Source organism: Filicampus tigris, chromosome 5 (genome assembly GCF_054856515.1).
Source record: "Filicampus tigris isolate MCC_2025a chromosome 5, RoL_Ftig_1.0, whole genome shotgun sequence".
Classification (NCBI taxonomy): Eukaryota; Metazoa; Chordata; class Actinopteri; order Syngnathiformes; family Syngnathidae; genus Filicampus; species Filicampus tigris.
The window spans coordinates 9580001-9598913 of NC_141221.1; the positions used below are offsets into that span (position 1 = coordinate 9580001).

General features: G+C 41.7%; 3 protein-coding genes across 11 annotated transcripts in view; 1 reads left to right on the top strand and 2 right to left on the bottom strand.

Annotated features, from left to right (window-relative positions):
• Positions 1-3513, bottom strand: part of clip1a (CAP-GLY domain containing linker protein 1a) — a 34438-nt gene extending 30925 nt beyond the window's left edge. The window contains exon 1 of one of the 7 annotated variants that reach the window (XM_086029902.1): positions 3368-3513. The gene's annotated coding sequence lies outside the window, so the exon portion shown is untranslated. Of the gene's footprint in view, positions 1-2970; positions 3055-3367 lie in introns of those variants that run through there. The other 6 variants (XM_086029901.1, XM_086029905.1, XM_086029908.1 and 3 more) reach the window with 6 other exon arrangements.
• An 864-nt stretch (positions 3514-4377) lies between these two features.
• Positions 4378-13845, bottom strand: zcchc8 (zinc finger, CCHC domain containing 8). Of its 3 annotated transcripts, XM_086030292.1 has the most exons (16): positions 13715-13757; positions 12729-12812; positions 12157-12353; positions 12025-12064; positions 11877-11951; positions 11331-11436; positions 11020-11097; positions 10510-10613; positions 10359-10424; positions 10200-10260; positions 9212-9333; positions 8990-9132; positions 7673-7779; positions 7138-7224; positions 6290-6398; positions 4378-5463 (listed from the first exon to the last, which is right to left on the bottom strand). In XM_086030292.1, exons 3-16 carry the CDS (start codon positions 12344-12346, stop codon positions 4568-4570), a joined length of 2184 nt encoding a protein of 727 aa, XP_085886418.1. In that variant the 5' UTR covers positions 12347-12353; positions 12729-12812; positions 13715-13757; the 3' UTR covers positions 4378-4567. The 3 variants fall into 3 exon arrangements, with proteins under 3 accessions (XP_085886418.1, XP_085886417.1, XP_085886419.1); XM_086030291.1 differs by lacking the exon at positions 12729-12812 and having other exon boundaries at positions 13715-13845; XM_086030293.1 differs by lacking the exons at positions 12729-12812; positions 13715-13757 and adding an exon at positions 12593-12687.
• An 87-nt stretch (positions 13846-13932) lies between these two features.
• Positions 13933-18887, top strand: LOC147147203 (uncharacterized). The gene is made up of 4 exons (XM_086030298.1): positions 13933-14348; positions 14540-14666; positions 15515-15648; positions 17135-18887. The coding sequence occupies exons 1-4, from the start codon at positions 14229-14231 to the stop codon at positions 17774-17776; spliced, it is 1023 nt and encodes a 340-aa protein (XP_085886424.1). The 5' UTR covers positions 13933-14228; the 3' UTR covers positions 17777-18887.
• The last annotated feature ends 26 nt before the right edge of the window (positions 18888-18913 follow it).

Genomic DNA, 18913 nt, shown 5'->3' on the forward strand with positions numbered 1-18913 from the left:
ACGTGGGAGTATGAAACAGTGCCACGAACTGTCAATGTTTCCATCACATTTAAACAGGCTCCCGCAGAAAAAGTGCTCATTGGTCTTTGAAGAGTCATGAGGGAATCTAGTGTATATACAGTTTCCCTTTTCTCTGAAACATTGATTTAGGATTACTTATCAATTAAAAAAAATGCCAGAAAGGTTGTTACATTTTGAAAAGATCTAAAGTTTATTATTTGATATAATTGATAATTAATAGGATATTTTTGGCCCGGGCCAATGCGTGCATGGAACTTTTGGACGCCCTTGCACTCGCGTAAACATGTCCTTGAGTCATTCGCAGCAATTTTGTTTTGGGAGGCATTCTGTTCCTGTGAGTACAGCAGAAGCCAAGTCATACACCTAAAAATACCCGCCGAAAGGCCAGACGATACACCAGCACAGCTAATGCCTCTGCAAAGCTCTCCTGGTGGCATCTGTGACCTTGATTGCGTGGCAAGCGCGGCCATTCGCGCTTTTTGTTCTGCCAAATAAAATGGGAATGTCTGGCTGAAAGATGGAAACTGGATAATGGCGCAAGGTGGGGGTGGGGTCTATTCTGAGGGGGGGGGGGGGGGATCCACTACCACCAGCAGGGTTAGATAATCCTATTTGTCAGATTAGCAGCCCAACAGAAAGCCTTTTGGAGCAATGTGTGATTTTATACGGCTCATTTTGGCTCATCTGCCCCACTGAGATTGACAACATGCTCAAATGTCATGAAACAATTTTTTTTCCAGTTCTATTTGCACAACTTGCTGTTCTCTAACAAGGACCTGAACAGCAAAAACTACAACAGTCCATGATTCGACTAAAATTTTCAATGACGCCCACTTGTATGCCTTTCTGTGACTCATCAGGAATTCCATACTGGAAGGGTCACAGAAAGGCATACAAGTGGATGTCCTTGGAACTAATTGTTTCAAAATTTTGCAGGGAATTTTGTCATTTAGCTCCTTGTTAGAGAACAGCAAATTGTACAAAAAGTAAATAATCTTTTCAAAACAAAAGCTTTGAGCTTTTTTGGGATATTTACTCATGACAGACTTGCATACCAAATCACATGCTGCTTAAAGAAACAAGTTTTAAGACAATTAAAAACATAATCGCACGGGGTGCTACCAAGCCATTTTTTGCCCTAAAATGTGGCGACATCAGGGCAACAGCATCCAGGAGAGCGGCAACTGTATACTACAACAATGCCGTGTGGATGTCAGGTGTTGAAATTCACACTCTGGTCATGGTCTCTTGCACACAGGCAGCGATACAAGGTCAGTGATACCACATAAGCACTTCGATGGCACGAGTAAGAAAGTGGGCGGGTACCAACGTAATGCTTTTACTACCAGTGCGTCGTGAAGATAACCTAGAATAGCAAAGGACAAAACTGACCAGGTGACAGCTTTGTAAAACCCTTTCTGTTCCCTATTCAATCGAGTGGACACCGACATATTTGCAGTTTCACGCAGATTCATATACTTGTTGATTTTTTTTGTTTCCAATTTTTCAAATTATTTTTTCCCCGCGTCACACCTCCCACACATGCACAAAGACAAAACTCCTACATGCACACACCCCCACCCAAATACACACAAAATAATACACATTCTGACACACTCACAACTCCTTCACTCACACACATGCGAACACACCCACACCCCCCCACCACACACACACTGACACACAACTTCCTCACACAGGCACAAACACCCTACACGCATAGACACACACACACATGCACGCAGTCTCTCTCTCTCCCTGAAGATACTTGTCAGTCAGAGGAATGAAAGGCGGCCATCATCATCGACCCAGTTTAACCGGAGCGTTCCAGTTTACCACCCGCTTCGCCTAGCGATGAACAGCCTTAGGTCATGGGACCGCCGGGAAGAACAAAAACGCACACCACTTAATACCACACAATCTATACCAAGTAACCCATCGACTTCTTGGTGAATGCCGTTCAGAATCTTGGACGTGACCCGTACAAGCCATGTTGCATTATGTGCCACCACTCAAGTGAAATCATCCACTTAGTCTGGAGACTTTCCCACCGCAATCATGTTAATCTTTTAGCCACGTGCTAAGCTGCAGCGATGCTGGTGAGGGGGCAGCAGCCGGGTGCTTGGAAGCTAAACTATGGAGCACCAATATACCATGAAATTGACGCTTCAGGGCCATAACATCTATTCGTGCGCACATATAAATTACACCCAGGTTTGGGTGCCTCAACCAATTTGTTGACCTCACGTAGCACCTTCCTTTCGACTGATGCTTCATAAAAATCAACCTACAGTGGCAGGAATGGAGGCTAAATTACAATTCAAGACTTTAAAATCAAATAAAATAAAACTTTTATAGTAACAACTTCTTAACGTCAAAGTGCACTTTTTTTTTTCCGAAAAGTCCTGCCAGACAGTTCAAGCAAATGTAGCCTGGAAAACAAAGTATTTCAGTCATGTTGAGTCTCAAAACAACTACAAACACAATTATGTAAAAGGAGTACAGTACATACAGTAGATGACACAAAGGAGAACGCTGTATGGTGAATATAAAAGTAGGATATCATGCTACCTCAATAAAGTTAATAAGAAATACAAGACCACTTGTTGACAATCTCTCTAGTTGTATATAAAACAGTAACAGGTTAACTGAATTAATACTTGAACACGCCATAGCTAACTTTTCCTTATTTGGAGTGCGCCAGTGCAGCGGGTTCATAACAGGAGCATTTTTCCTTCAGGTATCAGTGTTGCAGTATCGAAACAGTTTTTTGGAATTTGCAAAAATGGAGAAAGTTACGTGGTGGGATGACGTTGACACCACGAATCGGGAAGCTAACGGACGCCGCCTGTCTTTGAGGTGGCACATCTGGCCGAGCTAACGGCTAAAGTTAGTCCAAATAAAAAATCATAAAAATCCTTCAAATACTCCAACCACCTTCCCACTCACCGCATCGAAAGAAAAACGCCGGGGAAGCGTCACTCGAAGGCGGACAAAACTGTCTGCAATGTCACTCACGGGGTGGCAGCTCCGGGGCCGTGGGAGAGCTAACTTTCCCCCCGTACCAAATAATAACCTCCTCCCCAGGTAACACCGTGTGACTCGTAGCGTTTTAAACAACACACCACGGTTAGTTAGCCCCTAGAATCAACGGGCGAGGCCCGAGTGACAGCCGGTAGTGGAATACCGAGCTACGTTAGCCATTAGCCGACCTGATGCCTCAAGTAAAGTCGTCGACTTACCTAGACAACTTCAACCAACGTCCAGTCGTTTAGGGGCGTTGTTTTTTTTCCTTTTTTTTCTTGAAAAGGCGACAAAGATCATTTGACAGTGCACGAAGACTTACCTGTTTTCCAGTGCCGTGGAATGATCCCACGTCTTCCCGTGGAAGGAGAAGAGTTTTTATGCTGCTGCTGCTACTGCTGCTTTGACTTCTCACTCAGGCAGCATATTACAGTACCGGCGGAAGCGCGAGGTTTGCGAGTTTGTCCAAGTGGAATTGCCGTAGGAGTGCGAAGATTTGGCAGACAGACGCACACTGCACATATATATATTTATATATTAGGACTGTCAAGAGATTTATAAAATGAGCGATAAATTATCTGTAATTAATAGATCTAATTAATCTTTTTTAATCACACTCAAAAAATTGCTGAGAAAAGCCCCAAACGCCCCAATGTCTGTATGCATGTATCTGTGTGTATTTATGGTGCATTTGTGGTGCACCTTGAGGAACTGTTTTTCGCAGTCATCAGCCAAGTCCCTGGTTTCTGTTTTGATGACGATCGGTGCAAAATGAGTTGAAGTTCCGCTCACCATCAATAAAGTGTCCAGTCACCCCCAAATAACCGTGGTTCGAGTTGAGGTCTAGTGGTCTGCAGTGATAGCAAATTTGTCCGAATCCCCCACCGAAACACACACACTATATATATGGTATAACCATCCATTATCCATACCGCTTATCCTTATATACACACACTCACACATATTAACTGGGGATTTTACTAAAAATTGAGCGTCCGTTATTCGTAATCCATCTGCAGGGTGGGTACCCCTTCCGTCATCCGCCTTTTTTTCCCCAGGGGGAAAAAAAATAGTGCCGGTCTATAGGTCGGTCCGCCTCGAATTTTAAACAGCCGTCTGTCGTTGAGTCCGACTAAACTTTCATTTTTCAAAAGATTTTTTCAGTTGAGTTAAGTTTTATTTATCTTGGTCTCTTTTTTATACCACAAAGACGAGGCATTTGAACTGGGGTGTGTAGACTTAATATCCACTCCTGATGTGAATTGTCATCTGGCTGAACATTTGGAAATATAAATACATAACTGTAAATAAGTCAAGTACTGACTTCATCAGACCAGTGAGGCAAACCAGTTTACTGTAAGACTGTTGTGTAGCCCCAACCCCCCCCAAAAAAGACAAAATCAGTTTCATGTCGCAAATTAACATTTTTACAAATACAACTAATGATAAAATAATAATAAAAAATGATGTGCCTTTGTGCCTTGTAAATGCTGTACATACAAATCATGACTAAAAATATAAGCTAAGAATTTTTTTTTTTCCCATTGGCCAAATTACGAGGCGAACTCTTGAGCAAGTCTCTGATGCGGAGGTACGTCCCCGTTGCTTCGGCCACCTCTGTGTACTCGGGCGTGTCCTCAAAAGGCACAATGCCCTCGGCGAATCGGCTCCGGTGGGGAACGGCCGACATGGTCTTGGGGGAGGCCGCGTTTACATCCTTGGAATCTGGATTGGGGCTCTGGGGACTGTCTTCTATGGGTTTGCTTGGACCAGGACTTTGGGGGCTGTCCTCCTGTAAATGAAGTGGAGAAGGACTTTCAGGACTTTCATCCTGGGATTTTTGGGGATGGTCCATTTGGGATTCACATGCAGGAGGACATTGGGGGCTGTCGTCTTTAGATTTGGCTGGAGGGACATTATCTTTTGGGAATTTATTCACAGCGGGACTTGGGGTGCCACCATTCTGAGGACAAACTTCTGAAGGCAACATTTCAGTTTCATCCTGACAACCACCCTCTTCTTCGAGCCTTTCCATCTCTGAGTCGCCTCGCGCAGGCGTGGACTTGCTGGGCGAACCCACCACAGGGGTCCCGGCCGCCGACGTCTCAGGGTCGCTACTGGTGGCGGTGTCTGCGTTCTGGAGAGCCGCCTGGATTAATCTCTGCTGCTCCTCCAGCTCCTCTAGGGTGAGCTCGTCCTCCCTCCCTTCCGTGGCCATATCCACCACCACCCAGTGGGGCCCCCGCGTCGCAGGGGAGCCATTGGTTGGCGTAGGGGGCGGAGTGCTTTTGGGCGGAGGCGGCGGTGTAGGGGTGTTGGGCGGTGTGCCGTGCGGTAGAGGCGGCGGCGAACCCAGTGCCAGTGGAGGTTCGAAGTGGAAGTCACCATAGCGGGGCGTGTGGTAAGGGGTCCCAGGATCTAGCAAGCAGGAATATCAAAACTTATTACAGTGGAGCCACACCATTTACAGGGGGAAAATAAGTGAGGCCGGACCGCGAATAGTGAAAAATAGACACTCAAAACTTCCATGGAGAAAATATTAAAATTCGGTGAAAAATATTAGCGAGCAAAAGATCGGGTAAAATAAGTCAATAAAATTATTTAATGTAAAAATGAAGTTTCGCAAAAAAAACCATGATAGATTCTCCCCCCCAAAAAATCCATCAATAGAATAGAATTAGAATTACAAATATGCAGAGGTGCAGTGTTTGTGTTATTTTAATATAATCATTCCAGCTCATTTGTTTCATAATTAATAAGTTATTGAAACAACTGTTTAAAAATATATTTGGAATTGATTAGTCTTCATATTTATTATCAATAAAAGGATGTAAATTATAAATGATGTAAATTAGTTTTCAAAATTAATACAGTGCTCCCATATTCCCAACATGCTGAAAATCTATTAGCTGATTTGTTTTGCGGCCAAAACCCTGTCTAAAATAAAAGTGACACTTTGGCACCATCTTGTGGCAACTTGGTGCCAAGGAACTATGTTGAAGTGAGGGGAGTCGATCCTTTAAGACAGGCCAAAGGTCTGTCTATTGCTAGTGCCTTGGAACTATCACAAATTTTACATTAAAATTTTTTTCAAAAGCACCAAATTACACCTAGCCGCGTATTTTTGTACTATATAATAGCAATATTGGCCACCGATTTAATAGTGAACAGCAGGGTCAAGAAATATTGCTGTTGGTCAGGTAATCGGCCTGACAGATAAATCGCCCGGGTGATTTTAGTTTACCTGAATCGAGATCCATGTCGGAGTTGCTATCATGGCTGGACCTTGGCCTCTTCCTAAGTTGTTGGGACGAGTCCGACTCGTGGGGCCTCTTGCTGCTCGTGCCGTCTGGCTGTTGACAAAAGTCATTTACACAAGAGAAAATAAATAAATAAATTTTTTTTAAAAAAAAACCTCACATACATACAAATATATAAAGTACATGTTTTTTTTTCTCCTTGTCTCTCTATGCAGCTTGGTACCAAATGCCAGACCGGTCGTTGGGGATCCTTGTCTTAAAGCAGTCTATCACGCCACCAGATAGATGCTATTAGCCTGTCTATGGTGTTTCCCATTATGTGTTAGAATTAGTAATAAGATAGGCTAAGCTTAGAGGTTTGATTTAAAAATAAAACATTCAATTCTCTTTGTTATACATTTCGTTTGACAGTAAACTTCAACTGGTAGTGGCGATCAACAACTTGTTTTTATTGTCACTCATATCACAAGGCACCAATACGAGAGTTAAGATTTCAAGTCCAGGTATGGGTTTGTGTGATGGAGACCCTAAAAATGGCATTCAGCCCTTTCTTTCCTTTCAGTCCCTCCCTTCATTCCTCTCCTTTATCTCCATCTTTCATTTTATACAAATTTTCCCTTCCATCATCCCCCTCCTTGCTTACCAGTAGTTTCCTTCCATCCCTCCTTCCTTCCTTTATATCTCAAGACGCCACTGTACCTACTTTTGCATAAATGCTTACAGGTTCATAATATGATGGAACACCAAATATGAAGGGGTGAGATGCATTTTTGGACAGGCCACACTCTGACCCATTAGTTTGTGTTGGTATTATTAGTAGTGTTCGGGTTACCAAGGCAAAGTGGTGGGACAGGTAAGCGGCGTAGTTGCACTTCAAGTGGTTGCTTTGCATGGGAACTGAACTGTAGCGCATGAATTCCTGCAAAGAAGCAAAAAAGACAAAACCTTGAGTTTGTTTACCACACCCTACCTTCACTTGAATAAAACAAAATGTCACAATTACATCATGCAGCATGTTGCTAATTTATTATATGGGAAATATAATTGAAGTTTCAGGGTAAAATTAGATTTTGCATTTTTAAAAATCGTAAATGTGCTTCTCAAAAGGCAACTGTTGAGGGTATTTGCACAAATTGAGTTTAATAATGACAAAATAAATTTAATTACCAACAAAATTGTGATGTTTAGGTAGTTTCAATTAAATACAAAAATGGCAATGACATGTCATATCTTTATACTGTACTCAAAATGACGCAATAAAGCCTTGAGTTAAACAGTAATTCACGGTATTTCCTAAATAGGAATGTTTACACCCAAATTCTGAAGGAATTTGAGTTCAAACGTAGGTAACAGTGGTGTTAACTTACGTCTTTGACTCTGTGTGGTGTGGGCACATTGAATCCTGGGAAATCCACCAGTTTGGAAACATCGTAAGAGATGTTTTGTGTGCTGGTCATACTGCTGTCATTTGACCCTAGACAACAAGTAAAACAACACAGTGTGAAATTGTCTGTCACAAAAATTGGAATCGATTTTTTTCCACTTCTCTTATATAAAAAGCAAACGTCAACTCCATTATCGAAAACTTGTTATACGTTTGATACCAAAGCTTTGAAACTGTTTAACCACCAGCATTAACTTGCAACAACTTCCACAGAAAAAAAAAGAAGTAATTTCTATGCAAATTTAGTGGGAATTTTTTTTTGCATTTTGGGGGGGGGGAAAAAGTCCCTTTCATCAAAAGACATAAACATGATAAACATTTAGCAAGGTGACCTCGACAAAGCGTTTGCAACCTTGATGGGCAAACCTTGGGTCAAGTTTTCCCACAAGTGAATATATATGCCCGCGTTTGCAACATACAAAAACAAACAAAAAAACAAAAAAAAACAATTACAAGTAAATGCAAATTAATTCACATCAATTAATGGCACAGCCCTACATTACGTTAACTCTTATTTTGAAACCGGAGCTGGGCTTTGTCTCTCCGTCCCCCGAGTTTCTGTCCTGCATATTTAATCGACCCACGTGGTCCCAGCTTGTCCCTCGTCGGCGACAGCCAATCAGCGTCGAGAATGTCATTTTCACATCACAAGCAGGCGCCGCACGAGCAGGCACGCCACCAAACGAAGACAGAAAAATATCTGACATGCACGCGGTGAAATAAAAAGAATATGGGGCACATATTACGTCCGTGGGATCGCAAGGTACACAACACTATTTTTTCCTTACTTGACCGCGTGTCAGGAGTGCGGCACCTGCGTGTGACGTGGTATCGGTTTAGTGCGTTCTCGACACCGGTTGGCTCAATCTGACCGACTGGGAGCACGTGGTCCTTTAGATATGCAGAATGGAAACTCTGGGACGGAGGGTCGACCCTCAGCTCTGTTTGAAACGACATTACTGGTTGCCTAAAAAGACAAATTCTTGATGTTGCATTTTCCTTAAAAAAAAAAAAAAAAAAAAAAGGTGTTCTATAAATTCAAAATAAATTAGTATTTTATCATATCTATTCATCCTTTTGTTCAAGGTATGTTCGTTCATTGGAGAATTTCCTTTGAATGTGAGTTTACAGCTTGGAAGCATATAACGTGGGTCAAAGGTTTTGTGGATAAATCGCTGCTTAAGTCGAGAAAAAAAAAAAAAAAAAAAAAAAAAAAGACCAGACAGCTAAGCAGTCCTACCATTTCCGTCGTAGAGTGTTAAACCCGAGTTCTCCATTTCGGCTTCCTTGAGCCAACCTGGCGGGTATCCCAGCTGCCTCATGCGATAGATGAGAGGCGGCAGGGTGTTGGCGTCCAGTCCCAGCGCAGACAAAAGCTCCTCGCTGCACACAAAGCCGCACATGCCACTTTACAAATGGAGCTTCACTCAAACGGGAAGCGTGTGTGGAAAGCAGTTCGTGCCTAAAGACTCCCGGCTTGTATTTGGAGAAGCGCTCCTCCACATCTGCGTGGTAGCGCTGGTTCCCGAGCCCGGCTTGATTGAACTCCTTTCTTCTCTCGTTGATGGCCGCCATGTCTTTAGGCTGACAACACATGAGCAAGCTCGTGTGTCACGAAAACTACTGTACATGTTCATTCAGCAATATGTATGAGACACTCGTTTTAAATTCTAACGCTTGTTTAGAACCACAATTCCAATCCATAAACTAGGCGTGACACCTACTTTGCAACCCTAACCCTTAGTTGAAACCCTAACCCATTTTTGAAGAGCTCACCCTGACTTGAAATTCTCATTTAACACCAAGAAAATGTTACTTTAAAAGCCTAACCCTGGCTTGAAACCCTAACTTTAAAATCCAGACCAGGCTTGAAACTACACATGTCTTTAAACGATTTAATCGGCCGATAATAGCTTTTACAATCAGCAAAAATCAGAAATTCCATTCATTTCTTCAAGATATGGCTCTACATCAGAAAACAGGTCAGCCGTGATTGGTCGTTACCTGACCCCTGAGCAGCTGTGATGTCATTTTCAGTCGACAGAAGTGACAAAATGGCCGCCCCCAGAGATGGCTAAACCGGATGGATTAACTCTTATTACACAAGCGCAATATCTATCAAAATGCCTTGTTAAACCAGTGGGCTTACATAGAACATATTTTTGAAGAAAATATTTTTGAGGTCACTACCTATTTAAGAGACCAAAAAAACAAACAAACAAACAAAAAAAACCCATTTTATCCCTTTTTTTTCAAATTAACCACACAATCGTTTATCAGTGTTTAATTCTGCCAAATCTACCAATTTACATCAGTCGGGCACTGCTGAGTTACTCGTATCTGATAGAACCACAGTACTGTCTGACCTCCATAAACTTTCACAAAGGAATTAAGTTTTCCTAATACTGTGTCACTAAGAGTTCCTTATATTGTGGCATGTGTTGACTTACCTTGGGGCAGTCTCTCATTTGATGAGCACTTGAACCGCAATTAAAACACATTGATTTGGGCCTGCAACGGACAGAAATTGTCAATTATAAATCAAGTGAAGTAAAGTGAACAAGTGAGATAGATATTTAAGTGATCCTTAATAGGGTTTTCCAGCACACCTCTTGTCCTTCCCTTCTATTTCTTGTCCATCCGCACCAATAACCAGGTTGAAGACCTGCTGGTAGCTTTGCGCTACTTAAGGAAATGACAATTCATAAAGAATACACAAGCAACAACAGAATGAGCGTTCTAAGGTGTCTTTTAAGATACGTTGGCACTTCCCATCCGTCGGTGTGCTGAGGGTTGTCGTTGAACAGCGGCTGTCCCAGTTTGTCCATGCTGAAGCTGCTGAAGTACAACACGCTGCCCACCACCTGTCTCACACACATTTTAATCAGAGATGCAAGTTTTCAATGATTTTTTGTGCAGATTCAGAATCTGTCCTCATTTTGTCTTTTGCACATGAGGTTCTCATAATAATAATAATCAGCAGAACAATAGATTTTTTTTTTCCTGTAACATCATAGAAAATATTTTACAACGAATGGTAAAATCCATGTTGCGCAATTGTTTATAGGTCAAACTTGAAAACAAAAAACGAAATTATCTCCCAAACCCGATGTGCCACAAAAAAAATTTAATTCCATCTGGTGTGCCCCATCAAAAGCTTGTCAGATGGTGACTATTAGTTGCAGGGAGAGGTGAGTGGTGGTGTTGCAAGTTCGCTTTCCACACGGTCGCTTATTAACCCGTAAAAGCCAAGTTGGTGAGTGTACTCACCTTAAAGGCTTCGGTGGTTGTTCTCACGCTAGTAGAGGCCAATTTTTGCGGGTCTTCGTCCATGGAAAATGAAGATGGCTTCACATGGCACACAAAAAAGTTTTTACTCAGACTAAAACTTACATACATTTATGGTGGAACATCTAGAGACACACACATCGCATTCGTACACATGGACGCACGCACACATGCAGCATCCACACGCGCACACAAAGCATTTACACAAACACACACATACATCTACGCACGTCACGCACACATAGATACACATGTAGGTAAATAAAAAAATGTAATAAAACACACAGACACACCTGAGGCTTCAGGTGTGATGACTCAGAGTGTCTACTGCGATTTGCACTTTTTTGGTGGCTCAGTATGACGCCACAGACACAATCCTCAATTTCTTGACGACACTGCCTAGGAAGGAAAGTCTCATTCAGGGACAGGATTTCAGGAACTAAAGAGCGTGGCTTTGGATCTGCTGATTTTTGAAACACCCCTGTCAAATCCTAACCCTAGTATGGAATCCAAACCTATCTTGAAACCCTTATAAGAAATGCTTACACTGGCTTGAAACCCAAAATTCAAACCATAATCCCATCAAAAAACCCGAACCAAGGCCTAGGTTTGATCCACTGACCCAGTCTTGGAAGCCTACTTTTAACCTTTAGTCCTGTCAAGAAACCTTACTTTGCAACCCTAACCCTGATTTAAAACGCAACTTTAAATCCTGAAACCATAGTGTGTAGCCTTAATCCTATATTTACATCTTAAACCCTTCTATAGAAACTTGACCCTATCTTGAAACCCTACTTTGACACCTTAACAAAGGCTTGACACCCAACTTTGAAACTTACTTTGTTATGGCATTGTTGGAATAAATAATTTGCGCGATTGGGCCGTCGACGTTGACATCTTCTATCGTGATTCCGCTAAAAGCAAAACACAACATTAGCCACAACACTTTGAAATGAAACCCCCACCGCCACTGTGTCATCTTGTCACCTGGGCCGCGTCAGGATCGTCAACTTTCTCCTCAAAGCTTTATGTGGCGTACAAGTTAAGGATTACAATTGTCTATAGCTGGCTAGCTACAGTTAGCATTTGGTAATGCTAAGCGCGCGAGCACCACAAGGATATTCTCCTCCGTTAGCTTCTCAATGCAGTCGTCGCACTCGTCCAGGCGGCTCTGGAGCCTGCGTGTCTCTTCATCGTTCTCCAACGGGTCGGCGTCGTCCCCGTCTGGAAAGCGAATATGTGTGGGGGCCGGGGCAAAGTCATCTAGCTGCTCAAAAAGCTCCGCGTCTCCAAAATCGACTTCAGCCATTTTACCCCTTGTGAATGAGAGGAAGAGCGTTGGCAAAAATACCTCGCATTGATTGGTCGGGTATTTCACATGGCCTTTTACAAACAAACGATTATATTGGTTTACTTTTTTTTTAATTGACAAAATATATTTAATAATCAGGCAATCCAATTAACATCTTTTACATACATATATTAAAATACATTTTGTTAAAAAACAAACAAATCTCCCCCCCAAAATTGCAATACAATAAAAAAAATAATCCACCTTTCGAAACAGGGATATCCTTGAGCTACTCTTTAAATAATTTGTACGGTGGAAAAAAAACACTTTCACGTTGATTAGTCTGTTTTGTTACAACGTTCTCTCCACGTGATTCAGACGACAACACTGATTGGCTTACCCAAGCGTGGTAGAGCGACTATCCTTCGCCTGCGACGTGCGTATGCGTACGCAGCGGCCACCTTAGAAGTGATAACGTTCCTATCTAAGATAATGCATGTACATAAAAAGTACATTAGAATGAGCTCCTTTCTCAACAAGTTTTCACGAGGTTTATGTTAATGTATATGTCAAAACATGTGCTGTTGATACAAAACATTTGATAAAAAAAAACAATAAATGGAAAAACACTTTATACCAATGTAGCCTGGAATTTTAGTTGTTTTACACTTTAAAGCAGCACTGGGCAAGAAATCAATCTTGATAACATTTTTTAACAACTGTTTTGATGAAACATTGACTTATAAGTACAGTAGTTGAATGGTACTTCATGCCCAGAGGGGGGTCTGTTGTTTTTACTGGCACAAAGCAACTTTGAGGAGGATGGGATCAACCCTGGCACACAAAAAAATACAAATGTCCTGAATACTCACTTCCTCCTTTCGCTATAAGGACGGCTCAGGATTGCTCAGGATTTCACCACACTACGCGCTGGCACGCATGGGAAATAAATGTGGCTGATTTTTGTGAAAACACTACCGCTTTTGTCCACATGGCACCGCCATAATCAACAAAAACTATATATATATATATATATATATATATATATATATATATATATATATATATATATATATATATATATATAAAATTATCATACAAATTTGTATTTTAGAATTATGATTTAATAGTGAAGAAATCAAAGCATTTATGTATATTTGTCTGTTGCACATGTACCTTAAAAAAAGGAATAAAATAGTCGTATTAATGCTTCACTTCACTTAAATGCTGATGCTACTTTTATGACTCAAGTGGATTTTTATACTGTTGCTTGTACTTTTAATGCTACTTCTACTGCTTGTACAACTATGAAAACAGCTACTGTTAATCATCTGCTATTTGGCTCTCAACAAGATTTAATGAAAATGGGCAGAAAAAGATTCTTACCTAGGAAATGCTATTCCTAGTTTTCTTGTCACGATTGTATGGCTTACTTTCATTTTGTACAGTCCACAAGCATGGAATCCGCGTGCACTTTGCCCCCACTAGCTTAGCACGCCGTAGTCACTTCAAAGAGGTGTGTCCGTCCTACCAAATCGAATCTGTGGTTAAAAGCCTGCGAACTAAAATAAATGTAACGTTATCACGAGTTACGTCACCCTCACGTTCTTTGTTTTGACAATTATGGGAAAATGTGTCATCTTATTGTTATATTGTTATATACCAATACCAATACCAATAGCTTCATTAGTACTGTATTCTGTCCGTCTTGATAAACCTTCAAGACTACACTAGGGATACAATTTCTTGTCACAATATTTAGGCAGTACCTTTTTTTTACCATATTCGGCCACCGTACTTTCGTGATGCTAGCTAATGAGATTCGTTTCTTTCGTGAGCGATCGAGCTCAATTTTCTCCTTATTTTTGTTTAACAGATCCGCTAGTATTGTACGGAGGCAATGTCGAACCTTAGCTATGTATCATTGCCACATTGGGACGGAGGCTTGAGGAAAATTCGTTACATATACTTGGTAAAGGAGTCGTCTTTCACACTCACAGTCCCAGACTGTCACCAAAAGGTACGTGGAGCAGCTATAGCCATAATCTTTTGTAGACAACATACATATATATTCAAAGAAAATAACAATTGTAAAGCCAGAAAACCTTTTATGCTCAATTTTTTTTAGCATTCTATAATTTTTTTATTTTACATTTTTTTACAGATTTTGTTTCAAACTATAAAAAGTGTTGAAAATTGTTTTTGTTTCAGGAGTCGGTTCCTCTCTTTCTCGGTGCCGACCTCTTGGCCAACACATATGTCCGAGCCGAGAACCATCCCAGGCATCACGCCAAGTTTGCCAGGAAAGGCCTCGCCACCAAAATCCACTTATCTTCAGGTAAACTCAATAATGCAATGCAATGCAATACAATACAATACAGATATATTTGTTTTGCGCATTTCACAACAGCGGGATAGGACCTCCGCCTCACAGTGCAGAGGTCTTGTTTGAATCCTACCCCGGCCTTCCCGTGTGGCATATTCTCCGGGTACTCCCAGTTTCCTCCCACATTGCAAAAACATGCATGTTAGGTTAATTGAACGCTCTAAATTGTCCCTGGGTGTGATTGTGATTGTGATTGTGAATGCTTGTTTGTCTCTGAAAAAAAGTTTCAAAAGAGGACAGAGAGGGGGCTTGCCTAACATTTAATGGAAGGTCATTCCACATGGAAGAACTGGCAACAGAAAAGGCTCAATCCCCTCTGAGGCTCCGCGTAGTTCTCTGCACCTCCAGTAGCCTCTGGTCCGCAGACCTGAGGCAGCGGGCACGTGCGTAGGGTTGGAGGAGCTCAGAGAGGTACGTTGGGGCGAGGCCATTTAAAGCTTTGAAGACAAATATCTATAAATGAACTCTAAAATGCACTGGGAGCCAGTGAAGGGAGGCCCGAATTGGGGTTATGTGCTCCCTCTTCCGAGCTCCAGTTAAGAGGCGAGCAGTAGCGTTTTGGACCAACTGGAAATGCTTGAGGGAGGACTGGCAGACTGCAAAGTAAAGTGCAATTTAAAATCACTGTCCAATTTAAAAGTCAAGCTTGAGACTGTTGGCTTTCGATAAGACGCCAGGGGGCCTCAGGTCAACAAGGTGGAACGTAGAAAGGGCCACTGGGACAGAACACCATTACTTCTGTTTTGTTTTCGTTGAAATTTGGTGACATCAGGCACCTTGTGCGGCTTTTGTTTTGTCAGCCTTCAGGTTCCGCGGGTTGAAGGTGTCAGCGTCCAACAACGGCGTGTGGTTCTACACCATTCACGGGCTCTTCCGCATCGCCTTTGAGATGTATGCCAAGCAGGAGCAGCTGGCGGTAATGGACAACTTCCAGGTAGGATTGGATCACCTGATCAAGACGATTGTTTTAACAAAATAGGCACTCCCCTGCTCAAATGCTTGGTGTTGTTTTTATATATATATAGATAGATAGATAGATAGATATGTGTGGAAAAATATGTTTATTTGTGATCAGTTATGAAACATTTTGCAATTAATTAGTTGAAAAATGTTAATGACAGCATAACACATCTTCCCACATGCATTTGGGAGTTTTAAAGTAGCGGGGAGCTATAGCGGAAAGTCACCACAAAGCAGAGTTGGTCCCGAAAAGAAACTCCACATCCACAGTGTTGATTTGGTTTGGCTTTTCCTTGGAGGAGAAAGCGCAAACCAGTTATTTGCAAAGTTTGCAGAGACTCGGTTCGGACGTCAGTGCCGACAGCCAAAGCAAACGGAGATCAGATAGAGGCAGCCGCTAGCTCCAAGCTAACGCAACCCACGGTAACGCAGTCATTTAGCAAGGGCACTCCATATGAAAAAACAAGCAAGCAGCGTAAAGAAGTAACTAAGGCAGTGACTTATTACCTTGCTGAAGACACGATTCCCATTAAAACAGTGGAAAACGAGGGGTTAAAAAGACTCTTCAAAATACTAAACCCGCGTTACGAGCTGTGTTTTTATGTTTACGTTATGTTACCTTTTATGTTTACATTCATTGCACATTTTGATAAAAAATGTCACTATTCAAATAAAAACCTGTTCAGACAGCTTAGCTGACTTAAAATGTCATTTTTTTTCTTTTAGAGTTTTATACACATTTTAAATGTTTTATATGTTTAACATGAGGAAAATGGTCAGAAATGTGCAAATTAGTCTTAAAAAAAACGATGTAAAAAAAAGAATCATGATAAAATTGTGATCGAGATTTTATTTTAAAAAAAATCATGATATGATATTTTTGCCAGCTCGCCCACCCCTAATTTGGGGTTAATCAGAAGGACATTAATTTGTTGCAAGTGTGTGCTAATAACCATTTAACACAAGCTTGAACGTGATTGGTTGATTCTGAAAACAGCCACATCCTGTTATTGTGCAACCACATTATCTCGGTTTATTTTTGTTTTATTTCCTCTCAAACAGATTTCACGGCACAGGTTAAAGGTCACAATAATGCTGGAACATTTTTGAAAATTTAATTTTTTGGGGGTATTTTTTACAAAAACACTTTTCATATCGACTTTATGGGTGGATACCGAGGTTAACTGTAATGCTGTTTTAATGCTAAACAAATACATCTAAAACAGTCAAATGTGTTCAGGGACCAAAAAATAAGATAGTATTTAATATTATATATATATATATTTTTTTTAATTAATCGGCTGATTAGTAGGTTATTGCAATTTAATTCTGCCAAATATTGGGATTTGCATTGGTCTAAAAAAAAAAAAAAAAAAAAGTCTTTATTGAACAGGCATGAGAATATTGTTCCACAAAATGACAAAAATTAGGACTGTGACCTAATGTGCCCCCTGTTGCAGGATTTGTGGAAATCTCAGATGAGCGACAGCCCACTGAAGACCAGTTACAGCCTGTGCGTGCAGCTGCACCGATCAGACGCCGAGAGTGGAATGCCCGATGAACAATCACCCGAGCAGTCAGAAAACACAAGAGGCATGTCATCAGATCACTCATACTCCACACAGCAGAGCTCTCAACGCTTATCCCAACTTGGGAATAAGATCCAGAGCCTAAATGACAAACTGGCGGCCAAAAACCTCACGGAGCAACACCTGGAGTCGGCCCTGCTCCTCCTGGAGCACGCAGAGCTCTGCCTGGACGGGACGGCGGAGGAGCAGGATGCGGCGGAGACGGCGCTGGCCAGCTGGCTGGGCGGCCGGTTCGCCGCGGCCCATGCTGACATCAGCCGGCGGGTGGAGGCCTTCAAGGAGAGCCACATCCAGAGGATCGGGGAGCTGCCGCCGGCCGAGGAGCTGGCCGTGCAGCTGTTCCCGGACGCCATGAGGAAGATGCTGCTGAACTGGATGGGGCTGAGCCGGGAGGAGGACTGGGCCAAGAGGCGAAGCGAGTACCCCATCCTGCTCCTCATCTTGGAGTTTGCCAACCACAACCTCATCACAGGCGTGGCACATGTGCTCTACTCCACTCTCATCTGCAAGTAGTTCCCTTGTGGCATTGAAAAAGGATGGGAAATATTTCCCGTATAGTTTTGGTTAGGCCCTTCATCTGGTTCCTGTCAGTGTGGAGGAGCACCAGCTTTACTCAGACACCCTCTTGGACTGAGCTTCTTTATTGTTCTACTCACAAAAACATTTTTAGAGCTTTTAGATACTACTAAATATTTTTCATCACTTTAGTAATTCAGAATGCCTGCTTTGCTTTCGTTGTGGAGATTACAGGACCTGTGAATTACAACAACATCAAAACCACATAACTCAAGACGACGGCAGAAAAAAAAATGATGCAAGTTCACGCCACTTAAACGGAAGTTTGCCGGGACACGAGGGGGCAGCGCAGTAGGTCCTCTGTTCACCACCGTCCTTTGTCTATCGTGTAATTTTACTTATTGTATATCTTGCGTTAATCAGATATCGTACAAGCTTTTTTTATACAAATACGGTTAAAGTCAACAATGCTGATCTATTATAATATTTTACACATAATACATAATATTGTAAAGATTATAAAGATAATGTATTCCATGTGTTGAAAAAGACGAAGAAAAACGTAGGCTCTGGTCTCACTGGACTGGTCCTGCGTCGCCCCCTTGTGGCCCGGAAAACATGTTTAGTGGCGTGAACTTTCATTGTTTTTCTTACCGTCGTGTTTGAGTTAGTGTTTTAGATTTATGTATTTTTCAGTGGTTTGTATTTTCTGATTCCACTTCCACTGTGATTGCAGCATTTTTTTCTTGCGTTTGTTTTTTTGCAGGGTTTGGCCGTTTTGCAGCATTTCTTACTTGCAACGGTTTTGTTTCGCAGTTTTGTGTGGTTTTTTTTTAGTTTGCAAAGGTGTATTTGTACTTTTTTTTAACTAATTCTTTTGGTTTGCAGAATTCCTGTTTGTAGCTAATTTGCACTTGTCGGCTACCGTAGATGAACGCATCATCGGGGTAATATAATGGAAAGCCTAGTGTTTTAATATAAAAAGTTTGTAATTCTGCCTTTTTTGGTATGGGCTATTCTTGTCATTTACACAAGGAGAAATGGGGATGAATCATACCACACGGCCGCTGCAGTTTGCCAAAATAAAGCCGCAGAAGATAAAATGAGATTGGGGTGGTGAGGCTTTTTTTTTTT

Excerpts from the sequence above, each read along its gene's own strand:
- zcchc8 (XM_086030291.1), bottom strand. The coding sequence starts at position 13,767 with ATGAAAGTAAGCCATACAATCGTGACAAGAAAACTAGGAATAGCATTT. Across the intron at positions 12,065-12,156 it reads GAAGCTAACGGAGGAGAATA|AAGCTTTGAGGAGAAAGTTG; the intron begins TCCTTGTGGTGC and ends GTACGCCACATA. Across the intron at positions 9,133-9,211 it reads TACAAGCCGGGAGTCTTTAG|CGAGGAGCTTTTGTCTGCGC; the intron begins GCACGAACTGCT and ends CTTTGTGTGCAG.
- LOC147147203 (XM_086030298.1), top strand. The coding sequence starts at position 14,229 with ATGTCGAACCTTAGCTATGTATCATTGCCACATTGGGACGGAGGCTTG. Across the intron at positions 14,667-15,514 it reads CAAAATCCACTTATCTTCAG|CCTTCAGGTTCCGCGGGTTG; the intron begins GTAAACTCAATA and ends TTGTTTTGTCAG. Across the intron at positions 15,649-17,134 it reads CGGTAATGGACAACTTCCAG|GATTTGTGGAAATCTCAGAT; the intron begins GTAGGATTGGAT and ends CCCCTGTTGCAG.